Source organism: Oryx dammah, unplaced genomic scaffold (genome assembly GCF_014754425.2).
Source record: "Oryx dammah isolate SB20612 unplaced genomic scaffold, SCBI_Odam_1.1 HiC_scaffold_22, whole genome shotgun sequence".
Lineage (NCBI taxonomy): Eukaryota > Metazoa > Chordata > Mammalia > Artiodactyla > Bovidae > Oryx > Oryx dammah.
In genome coordinates this window covers 20,842,104-20,854,568 of record NW_024070206.1, presented here as the reverse complement: position 1 = coordinate 20,854,568, position 12,465 = coordinate 20,842,104, and the positions used below count along the sequence as shown (strand labels likewise).

At 46.0% G+C, this 12,465-nt stretch overlaps 1 protein-coding gene across 6 annotated transcripts in view; it reads left to right on the top strand.

Moving 5' to 3' along the window:
- Window positions 1-12,465, top strand: part of PTPRM (protein tyrosine phosphatase receptor type M) — a 660,655-nt gene that overhangs the window by 591,958 nt on the left and 56,232 nt on the right. For all 6 annotated transcript variants that reach the window (XM_040264647.1, XM_040264643.1, XM_040264646.1 and 3 more), the window contains one exon: window positions 800-836. In XM_040264647.1, the coding sequence (XP_040120581.1) occupies window positions 800-836 (37 nt within the window). The remainder of the gene's footprint in view (window positions 1-799; window positions 837-12,465) is intronic.

The window sequence follows — 12,465 nt, the reverse complement described above, 5'->3', positions numbered from 1 at the left end:
GGCAAGAGTATGGGAGTGAGTGTGTGTCATTTTCTCTAAGTTGGCTTAACTTGCCCAGATATCGGTCCTGCAATGTCCCTGTTCCCTTCTTGCTTTGGTCCCAATTTTCATCTTTCCCCCTTCTTGTAGGGTCATGATAAAAGGAAGGGGTCTTGCAGAATTTCTGCTTCTTTAAATTCCTGGTCCTGTTACAGCATCATGTCTTGATATCTGTAATGTTTAAAAATGATGTTTGGTATACCCACTCCAGTATTCTTTCCTAGAGAATCCCATGAACGGAGAAGCCCTGGCCAGCTATAGTCCGTGGAGTTGCAGAGAGTCAGACACGACTGAACTGTGGATAAGCACAGCACACAGAACATTGCTATTGATGTAACTGTCTATACCAATATAACAGAATATGAGTTAAAGCTTTGTCACATTGCCAGTAACATCCCAAACACAAATGAGATTCTATTGCACATTCCTAGCCGGTTTGCACTCTAATCAGAGTCGTGGTCATGTTATTTCAGAAAACCCATACGTTGTTAGTGTTTATTGCTCGTCTGTCATCTCTTAGCCAGTGTGTGATTAAGTTACTCACCCACTCCTCACCGTGCAGGCATCAGAACTGTTACACATTGATGCACCTTGGCTTGTTAAGAGATGCTCAGTGGTCCCGAGTCTGGTAATGTAACTTCCCGGTGATGTAGCTGTTGGTATTTGAAAGTGCATTCATTTTGGCAAACTTAGTATGTGACTTCTGTGCTGCTTATTGATTTTCAAGTTTGTCTAATATTCTTTCTCATTTATTTTTTAGGGTTATCATCGACCCAATCATTATATTGCTACACAAGGTAAGTTGATTCCAGCTTTGATGTCTTTTTTGGTTGTTTGCCCATTCTCTGTCATTTCATACCCAGCTCACCCTCCCCGGGAACTCTGTCACATGCTGCTGCAGCCCTGGGGGCTGATCGCATTTCCAGCCATCAACACATGCACTCCTGGTTTCCCATCAGAGGTGTTGGCGATGTAATCATTCAGTTAGAACTTCATATTGAGATCAGTAGAGGAAATGTGTTCATCAATTAATTATTGAATTAAGTCTGCCTGCCTTAGCAATTAATCTGACATTTGCTAGAATAGATGTATAGATATTCACTGAAGAAATAGATACTGGATATTCCATGTATAAAGACCTGAGCTGGTCGCTGCTGAGGATGCGAGCCGATTCCAGCAGGTACCCTTATTACATCGGTGTGAGTTAGTAGGGAAGACGTGTGCATATGCTGTATACTTAAAACCTTGTGTGAAATCAACACGACGTTGTAAAGCAGTTTTCCTCCAATTAAAAAATTTTTTAAAGCCTAAAAGAAAAAAAATGCCAGCATCATGGGTCCCTTGTGAAAATTAAATAAGTAAATGACACCTATTTCAATACTGTTATTATTACTATAATATTTATATGATTAATATAAAATATATGATTGGTATGTGATTATAAATATGACTAATATAATAGATATTACATAAATACATATTTATATTAATATATCAATATAAAATCAATATATTAAATCTATAAGGTTAATATCTACTAAATTTATATTGGTATATAAATATAATAAATATTAATATTATTATTTTTAAAACACCTTTTGTGAGAGATACAGATAAGGTGTTAAGGAAATTCAGAAATTCAGACAAGAAAGAGGTCACTTTCAGCTGGGATGGTTCAGAAGCAGCCTTGTGGCAGAGGTGAGCATGGGCGGGGACGGTGTGATTGGCAGAGACATCACGAGCAACAATCTGAAAGCAGCAAGTCCATGCTCCTGGGTAGAAGGCAGTTGGTGTCTCACCGTGGCTAAAGGAAACGGAAGGCCAGAGGAACGTGTTGGGGCAGTTCATGGTGTGATTTTTTTAATTTATTTAATTCAAGTACCGTTGACATCCAGTGCTGTGGTAATTTCTGCTGTAGAGCAAAGCAGTTCAGTTACACACATTTGCATGGCAAGGTTTCAGTACCGTCCTCCCCACCAGTGATGGGGCGGGTCATCTGTGGAGAGTGAGGATCGTGAGAGACTGAGGCTTTTAAGAAGAGGTTGCTGAGTCAGGACAAGGTGAACAGAGGAAGTGCTGGGAAACGGAGACACCCACTCGGGTGGAAGCACTAGGGACGAGTGAAGAGTGAGTTCTCTGTGTTGTATCACTTAATCATTGTTTCAGTAACACATCATATCCCAGAAACAGGCATGGGGAAACCAAGCGGATGCAACCTGCCACCAGTTAGGGGTTGGCAGGGAGGTGCCTGAGAAAAATTCAAGAATACCAAGAAATCATGAGTGTAAAGTCTCAAATGGAGGCAGGGAAGCCTGAGTGTCCACTGGGCCCTGAGGAATGGGGAGGCGCTGAAGGATTGAAGCCAAGGTCGGTGGCGAGTCAGGAGGTAGAAGAGGGGCTCGTAGCCAGAGACCAGAGTCCCGGCGCCTAGAGCAGCGGTGTCCGGCAGAGCTCTCTGCTCTGGTGGAAATCTCTGTGTCATCTGGTATGGTGACCACTGGTCATCCATGGCCACTGATACTCAGAGTGTATCTACTGTGAAGAGGGACTGGATTTCAAGTTTCAACAGCTGCATTTGGCTCTTCCCCACTGGAGGTGTCAGGCAACAGAGCTCTGGGGCAGACAGTCTCTGGGTGTGGCGGAATTATCCTCCTGATCCCCATGGCCACAACAAAATCCTGGGGGGCACCACTCTCAGAGGCCAGTGCTGTGTCATCATGTCCGGATGCTGCACTTGGGTCCAGTGTGCGTCCTTCCCTGGAATGAAAGCAGCAGTGCCTCCCTCCAAGGGCACTTTGTTGTCGGAAGGACAGTGCCCACTGTGAGCCTGGCAGAAGCCCGGCCTTTGGTAGGAAGTGCTAAGGGCTCCAGAAAGCACACACTTGGTTTGTCTCACATCTGGGACAGAGCAAGGATGTCTGGACCCGAGTCCAGCCCTGGGAGCTTCCAAACAAAGCGGACCAATACTGGGGCTTCACACCTGTCCTCTAGGCTGTCAGAATTTTCCCGAGTCAGGTCATAACAGCTCTGGTTTATACATGGGATGATTATCGGACATTTGCAGTTTTTACAAATTTACATGAACATTTTGTTGCAAAATATACAAAACACTCCTGAGTTCTTGTCGAGCAGTCCGCGTTCTCATAGAAAGTATAACCAGAAAATTAACCTGATTTAAATGTCCACAGTTGAGGGCTGTAGATTCGTGTGACCAAATAGCCAATGGAAGTACAGATTGAAGACCCCAAAGTCCTACGTGGGGCCCCTCCCTCATTCATCCTCTCTGCCTCTCTGTCCCCAAGGGAGGTCACCCCTGGAAGAAAGAAAATGCCATAACAGAAGTCACTTTCTGGCCCCATTAGAAGTAGTTTGAATGATACTTATTTGCTCTGCAGCCGTCATTGGCAGCCTTCACCCTATCAAGTATTAATGAACAGATATATTTTCAGACAGATGAGAAATGGCAGATGTCCTCAGTTTGAAGGAGACCACCGCGGTGCCCTTTAGCAGAGAAGGCCCCCCCCACCCTACGGAGCATGGCCCTTTCCTCGGTGACTGGTGGGCCACAGGCTGGACTTGAAAACCTGGCAGTTCTTGCATCACTGTTGCTGGTGCAGGAAGAGGAGGAAATGAGCTGATTATTAATCTAACGTTCAGTCCAGACAGTACCCGTCCTGTTATGAGTAATACCTTCAGACCATGATGTTCGGATTAAAAAGTCAAAATGTCTTTTCTCCAGTGCACCACAGGCACAGTGTAACTGGTGGCCTCGGGTAGCCGGTGATAAAGATTTCTGCTCGTCAGCAGTAATCGACCGGGACAAGATGGAACATGTTCGTGGGTGGCCAACAGAATCACGAACAGCCTGATTCTAAATCCAACAAATGGAGTGATGAAGACTAACAGGCAGATGCCATGTTTAAATCCCTCCTTGCTCTTTTTGCCTCTTTACTTTGCACTGAGACGAGTCTTTAAAATCTGTTCACAGCAGGAACCCCTGAAACTACACGAATGGTCCATTTTCCTGACAACCAGTTCTATCCCCAAGAGTTGGAAATACATAGATTCCCAGTAAGTCCCCTCAATGCAGAGGGCATGTCATGACCGTATCCCTTCAGTCTCTCCCCCTCCTTCCACTTTATTGATTTTTCTACGAGTAACTGACTCTGACCTTTGGTGATAACGGTAACGTTTCTGCAGACTGAAGGGACCACATTCAAGCCAGAGTGGTGGCTTTTTTGAGTGTGTTCTTCCCATCTCCCCGCCCTTTAATTGTTCTCCATCTGGCAGTTAATATGTTGATGCCCCGATGTTCACTGCATCACATCTGCCTGGCCAGCTATTAATACAGTTATAAACCTAGAACTAAGGACCTGGCACACAGGGGTCAAAGGACAGAAACTCATGTTTGTAGCCGCCTGTCCACACTCAGAGCCAGGGGGTTCAAAAGCTGGTTCACAGAGAGAGGCAGTACCCACTCAGGTGGGTGGAGTCACCCAGAATGGATCATAATCAATCAGAAGATGCCCCACAGAGACCACCGAAGAGACCACCACACGGGCCGTGAGCCGGAGGAAGCTGTGCACATCGGAACCGGTCCTCCACAACCATTCGCGAACTCGGGGTCATGGAGAAAGGAAAGGCAAAGAGTTGCATCCAACTCTTTGCAACCCCAGGCAAGAGTTGTGTTCAACTCTTTGCAACTCCACAGACTGTAGTCCACCAGGCTCCTCTGTCCGTGGGATTCTCCAGGCAAGAATACTGGAGTGGGTTCCCATGCCCTCCTCCAGGGCATCTTCCCAACCCAGTGATCAAACCTGGGCCTCCCACATTACTGGACCGCCTTATGTCTAAACCACCTGGAGAAAGGTTCTCTTTACTATTATTTAGGTTTATTTTTCAAACTGACTCAAGGGTCCTGCTTCAGAAAACTCAGGAAAGGTGGTGCGAGGTAGTTACAGAAGAAATGGCTATAAGTCTGTGGTTGACACAGCTGCCCCCTCCCTCTGACTCACATCCCAGCTTCCTCTGTGGGCTGGAGACGCATGGAAACACGGGGGGATCCTGCCCAGAGGATCCTCCTGCATCACAGAATCTGGGGTTCATGTTGCAGTTTAGGGGTGGGGCACCTGCACTTGGCCAGGGTCTCAGAGGAATGGGGGCAGGTGTTAATCCAGAGGGTAGGCCGAGTGGGAGGACACCCGAGACGCAGGAGGAATGGGGGCCCGGAGGAGACTGCTGAAAGGGGCGTGGCACCTGGGGTCTTCTTAGTTGCTGGTTGAAATGGATCACCACTCAGGAAAAGTTCACACAGACACACAGTTTTTCATGGAAGTTTAGGCATGCTCTGACCTTCTACAATCCAGCCTGAAAAATTCTATGCCCCCCAGATTAAAACCCTTGAATTGGGGGGAGGGGTGCTAAGAAAAAAGAACCAATGGGTAAAGTGACGACACTGATTAAAAGGCTTTGAACAAGGAGCCTTGTTTAATGAATGGCAGAAAGGCAGGGAGGGAAAAGGAAGGGTATTTCTAAGCTGTGTGGTGGTGAGAACAGTGCTCTAAGAAGATTAGTTAGTATGGAGTTATCCTGGAAAGAAAAACCTGGAAACAAAGATAGCAGGGAGTAACCACAAGAAAATTTGGAGATGAATAGTTCAGACAGCAGTAATGACAGGAATGCAGCTGTAGTTTTTATTTTATTCAACGATCCAGGTTGCATATGACTAAAATATGTTTTCTAATATTAAATACAGTATGTTCTAGTTTCAAAACTGTTCATTTTTAAGCATGATTCCTTCTCATTTAAGAAAATGCAATCAATATATTTTCTTTATGTTTCAGTAGTTAGGGTTGATATAATACTATTCTTTCTGAAACACAACTTTTTTCTTTGTCCATTCGTTCAGTAAATATCAAGTGCTATTTATGTACTAGGCTCTGTGCTGTAACTAAATGTAATTTCCATCCTCCGACCATTTAAGATATTACTTGTCTCATTTCATAAATAGAAGACTTGAGGCCCATGGAGAGAAGCAGGGGTTGAATACAGAACTAATGCGTAGCTGAGTGCCTGTACCGTGCAGTGTACATCTCTCTATGTCTGGATAATGTGTGATCCCCACTGGGCACTGCGTGCTGCCGCTTACGTGGGCCTCATGAAGGTCACCCCTCAAAATCACATGATGAATCTTTTATGAAATGAATCTAGGATCCAACCCTTTCCTTCTAAGTAACCAGTCATGTCCGACCCCACGGACTGTAGCCTGCCAGTCTCCTCTGTCTCTGGAGTTCTCTAGGCAAGAATACTGGAGCTGGTTGCCATTCCCTTCTCCAGGGGATCTTCCCAACCCGAGAATCATACCCAGGGAATGAACCCAGGTCTCCCGCATTGCAGTCAGATTCTTTACCATCTAAGCCACCAGGGAAGCCCTTTCTATATAGCAGTTCTCTAAAAGCAAGTTTTCTATGATATGTTCATATCTGAAAACACCTTTTAATTAAAATGGTCTTAAATGTCCTGAACTATGACTCTGAGTATTTGAAATTGCCTTGTTCCCAAGTGGGCCTCTGGACACCTGTATGGAAGACCTGCTGGTCCAGGCTTAGCTGATCCAAGGAGCTAATGCTGATGGTGGCAAAGAGACTCAACATGGCCAGATCAAGGCCAAGTTCAGAATTCTGGTCAGGTGGCCAACCCTGTCGAATTAGCACAATTCAGGAAAGAAGAAATAATGAAGTAGCTGTCGGGAGCCGAACTGTATGGATTTTCACAATCTAGGGTTAGAAAGATACTTATCTTTCCTGCTCAGAGACTCTGAATGCTCAGAGTTCAGAGTTTCAGGGCACCAAGTCATACTGGCATAGACGCAGAACTGATAAAGAAAACGCAATACCAGATAGTTACTTACTGTCCATCAGACAGAACTGCCCCCAGCCTGGCAAGGGCAGTCTGCGTCTCAGGCCAGCCAGAGAGGTAGATGCTTCGGCAGAGGCCACTTCCTGGCTTACATCCAAAGAAGAACCACAGAGTTCATACACTGATCTGCAAGCATCTATCTGCCCATGGCCTGGTAGAGAGCGGGGATGAAGCAGATGACCAGTGGGTTGGCAGCAGCCAGGGAGGGAGTGAAGGGAAGAACAGAAGAGCAAATGGGGGGCTGCCAGCCATGTGCCCGACACCAGTCAGGACTGGAATATTCCACCCAGACCACAGGACGCCTCCTGCTGGCTTGATGATGTGTCTACTGACACAGGTGGATTTTTGTCTTCAATATATGTGACTCCTCTCTAAGTTAAGGACTGGTCACCTCCTATTCTGATGGACACTTTTTCTTTCGATGTGTCATTAAACTGAGGCACTGTTTTTGGAGACAGTCCGTCTTGTCAAAATCACTTAGTTCAGCTCCCCTCTGACTCTGCTGGTGCATATAAAGTCACCTCCATCTACACCTTAGATGGTCAGTCTTACTTGTCCATAATTATAATCTGTTACTGACTTGGAAAAGAGAAACCTGAAACAGATTTCCTCCGAAGACTTTGAGCTAGGGGCAGACTTTCACATGAAAATAATAGGGGCTTCCCTGGAGGTCCAGTGGTTAAGAGTCTGTCTTGCAATGCAGGGGACACGGGTTTGATCCCTGATCTAGGAAAATCCCAGCTGTCTTGGAGCGACAAAGCCCGTGTGCCACCACTCCTGAAGCCCACGTGTCCTAGAGCCTGTGCTCCACAGTAAAGGCTGCACACTGCAATGAAGAGTGGCCCCTAATTGCCACAACTAGGGAAAGCCAACATGCAACAGCAAAGACCCAGCACAGCCAAAACATAAATAAATAAGGCTTTTTAAAAAATAAAGAAAAGAAAAGTAATAAAAATGTGGGTCATGAATGTTTGCAGTAAAAATACCTTCAGGTCCTCCACTACTGTAGAACAGTTGAAACTTTGCTGCTGTTGAAACTTTTCATTCTGTTTATTCTTCATCTGTTTCTCTTCTGAATTTCATCCACATACCCTGTGTGGTATGAACATTGTTAATAAGGGTTTTCAGAAAGATGACTATGGGTTATGTTTTCCCAGGCATCTGAAGCAGTAAATACCAGTGCTTAGAACAGGACACCGCTTCACTCAGCAGGTCAAGACTTGTCAGAGGGTCAACGCAAGTCCCACACACTCTGTAAAGAGCTTTTGTCTCCTGGGTTCTGGCCTCCAGGTGGAGATGAACACTTGAAATTATTTCTCAGTAGAACTGAAACATTTTTTTATATCCAAAGCTAAGCCTTCAGTAAACATCTTTTGTTTTTATCCCTCCAAGCACCAGCTCTGCACACTCCTCAAGTACAGATTCTCCATCAGCTGCTATTTTTCTTCCTGCTGAGCAGTTCCCCCATTATCAGAGGGCTGTAGGTCACATTTGGATTCACTTATCATATCCTACTGAAGATTGGTTGACAAGTATTGGTCAGTAAAGTGGAATATTCTCTGGTCTGCAAACTTCAGAAGGGAGGCTGTGAGGAAGCGGGACTTATATGCAGACGTCTGAGGAGGTCTCAGTATCCCTGAAACCCAGGGCCATGCCCTCCACGTGGGGCCCACCTGCATCTTACTCTCCATCTGCAGATCTTCAAGGCAAAACGAACAGGCGCAAGGAACAGCTTATCCACAAACTTCCTCTGAAACAATAATTTTTCTTCACCAGGTTAATTTCAAAGCTACTGGCCAATGAGCCCAAAGGTCTGATCACAGACATCACTCAGCCCTGTGCTCTTCTTAAACTCAGTCATTAGAAGGGAGAACATTTAAAGCTGGATTGCGAATAAAAGGATGAAACCAAAATTAGACCATGTTAGATACCATCCACCATGTTGTCCTAGGTGCTATGGTGGAAACACTTCCCTCCAGGAAGGGAACCTAAGTTGATACAGAATAATTGGAAGATAGATGATGTCCTGCAGGTTCCGGATCCTTGAACCAAATGCTTTTCAAATCTTTCAGAGTAATTACAAGTGTTCCTGTTTTGTTTTTTAATATTCATTTATTTGACTGCGTCAGGTCTTAGTTTTGGCACGTGGGTTCTTCCGTTGCAGCACACAGACTCTCTAGTTGCAGTACGTGGGCTCAGTACTTGTAGCGAGAGGGCTTAGTTTCCCTGCATCATGTGAGATCTTAGTTCCTCGACCAGGGATTAAACCCATGTTCCCTGCATTGCAAGGTGGATTCTTAACCACTAGACTACCAGGAAGCTCCCAGAAATGTTCCTCATTTAAAATAGAAACATTATAGCACTGTTTAGAGCTGGCAAAAACTTTAAAAATCTTCAAGTCCAACTCCCTTCTTTTGTCATTGAAGCAGTTGGAACTTAAAGCACAAACAGCTTTAAGTGACTCTCACCCATGTCAGCTCAAATGAGTCACATATGCAGAAGGCTTTGTGAACTACACGGGTGAGCATTCGTACTTGAATAGGGCTTATGCCAGGTTTAGCTTAGGAGGAACATCCTGGGTTTCTGGCCTCCTAAGGTGCCTCAGTCAACAGTAGGAAGAGATAGAAGGTCTCATCATTCTCCCAGGTTCAGCTCTGAAAGAATGGAGCAGTGACTAGTGCCCAGGTGGTTTTCTCCAAGGACTGGCATTCCCCCACCTTCACCCACTTTTTCAGAGCCAAGCTGTTGCTTTCAGGCCTAGTCCATTAAAAACTGAACCAGTATTTCTGTGCATCTATCAAGGGCCTGCCAAGTGTGGAATCAGGGACAGAGCATGACTCAGGAATTAGACGACATGGCAGCCAGCTGTTACCAACCTGTGAGTTTGCTGCAGAGTCAGATTTGGGCAGGACTTCAGCTGTTTCTCTCTCCCAGCCCAAAACCGTTAAGCTGGTGGAGAATGAGCCCTGATTCAGCCCAAGAATCACTCTTCCTGAGTCTCGGGACCAGGATCCCTTATTGCCCATCAAGGTGGTTTTGGATGAGTCTCTCAAGGCAGCAGACTTGAGGAAGTGTCTAGCCATTGCAAGCTCCCTTTCTTGCCTTCTCACTCAAAAGGATACTTCTGGAAACTTCCCGATACCATTGAAAACTCAAGACTGCCTTCACTCTGCTCTGTCTAGGGAGTCAACTTACCTCTATTTTGTTCAGATTTATTCTCTTTTGTCTCAAATAAAAGCGGATCCCACTTGTGCACTGAGAAGAGCTTAATTAAAGAAGAGAGTGACTAAGGAAAGCCTTTATGTCTCCGACAGTGGCCCCTGAAGCATGTGCAGGAAAGTTTTTCCCTTTGTCTTGCTTCTCCTTGACAGAAGGCAGGCGGGTCCTTTGGGTCACCCAGCCCCTCCACGCTGAACGCTGCCATTCTTTTTTTTCTCCTTGATTGCTTCTCTCTGTGCCCCTCTTTGGAGCGTGAACAAGCACTCAGAATGAGTACACGAGGCTTCTCTTTGGAGACGGGCCTGATGGATGTTCTGCAACTCAGCCTGCAGGAGACTCTTGTGCTGTGAGCGTCTGTCATGTTCCTCCCTCCTGGGGCTGCAGACACTTTCTCGGCTGCCTCCTCCCAGCTCTTCGAGCAGTGTTTCCGTCCAGCTTGCCGCAGGGATCAGGAACCATCAGATCCCCAGGAGTGCATCTCTGTTGCCTGAGAGTGGGCTCTTGCCCTTCTCTGCCGACCACCTGTCTGTTCTCCTCTACCACGAGCTCTTCTTTGGAGGCCTCATCTTTGCCGCCACTCGGATCTGACTTATCTGCTGTATCCTTCAGTTTCCATGTCAAGAACAATAGCAGCTTTTGCATTCTCGTTCACAGTGGTAGGGCTTCCCAGGCTGGCACAGTGGTAAAGAATCCACCTGCCAACGCAAGAGATGCAGGAAGATGCAGATTCTATCCCTGGGTCTGGAAGATCCCCTGGAGTAGGAAATGGTAACCCACTTCAGTATTCTTGCCTGGAAAAATCCCATGGACGGAGGAGCCTGGCAGGCTACACTCCATGGGGTCACAAAGACTCAGACACGACTGAGCACACACCCAGACTTGCAATCCTGTTCACAGCGGTACCACTGCAAGATGGAAATGTTTATGTAACTGCTGGGACTGTGTGATTCTAGAGGAGGGCTGGGTTTAGTCCAAAAGGAACAAAATCCAGTTTCAGTTCAAAGTGAAACCTGTGGCAAAACAATAGTTAAAAACCACCCTTGAAAGATGGAGCTTCCTAGGTGGCTCAGTGGTAAAGAATCCACCTGCCAATGCAGGAGACATGGGTTCAACTCCTGGGTCGGGAAGATCCTCTGGAGAAGGGAATGGCTACCCACTCCAGTATTCTTACCTGGGAAATCCCATGGACAGAGGAGTCTGGCTGGCTATAGTCCATGGGATTGCAAAGAGTCAGACAGGACTAAGTGAATAACACTTCCACTTCACTTTCACTTCAACAGTTCACTCAAGCAAAGGGGGTTTCAGAAATGCCTTGGAATATTCTAGTCCTGCCAGGAGTCACCCTGTTGCTGGTTTTTGTTTGCAAATATTCCTTTGTTTTTGCAACATGGTCACAATCCAATCTTTGAATTCTATGGATTTCATTTGGCCCTAAGATTCCTTCATATACAAACATGTTTTATGTCAGTAACCAGGACATGGCTTTTACCCCTCCCAGAGATGGGAGAGCAGAATGGTTAGTTAGAGAGTAGACACTGACGTTACACTGTTGGAGCTCAGACACCAGCTCTGCCAGCAGTCTCTCCACAGGTATTAGCTGAAACTCTTGTCATCATTCCGCTGATTCCAAAGACACAGCTCCCAAAGCACATAGGCAGCCAGGCTTTAACCCAAGTGTAGCGTATGCTCACGTCGTCTTCATAAAAGCTAATACATCCTACACCTGTTCGTGCTTCTTCCAGGATGTACCAAAGGGAACCACTTAGGTTTTCACCAGCATCCCACATTCCCCTCCAGAGTACAAAAACGATCGTCACTGTCATTGACTTTTAAACAGATGTGGGTTGCAAAGACAATAAGCTGTCATCCACTGCAGAAAGCACATTTTCCTTTGGCTTTTGAAATCTTGCAGACATTGACCATTTCTGATTGCAACAAAGGACACCAGTGTGGGGTCCTGCAGGCCTCTCTGAAGCATCCTTAGGGTCAGGTTACAGGTAAGTGAAAACAGCTTAATTCCAAACTGAACAAGTCCCTCTCCAACAGGCTTCATCCAAACCAATTTCTGATCTAAGAGTCACACAGGATGCTTTAGAGAGCAGCTTTGGAAGCCAAGAAACCACTAGAGAAGAAAATGGTGCTGAGCAGTGATCTGGGAAAGAGAACAGATGACGGAGAAGCAGAGAGGGAGTTAGAGGAAGATGTAGGGAAGACCTGTGCTCTAGGGCTGTTTCTGCAGCCTGTGTTGGGTGGAGCCGGCAAGGCAGACTCCAGCTTCTGCTTGGCTGA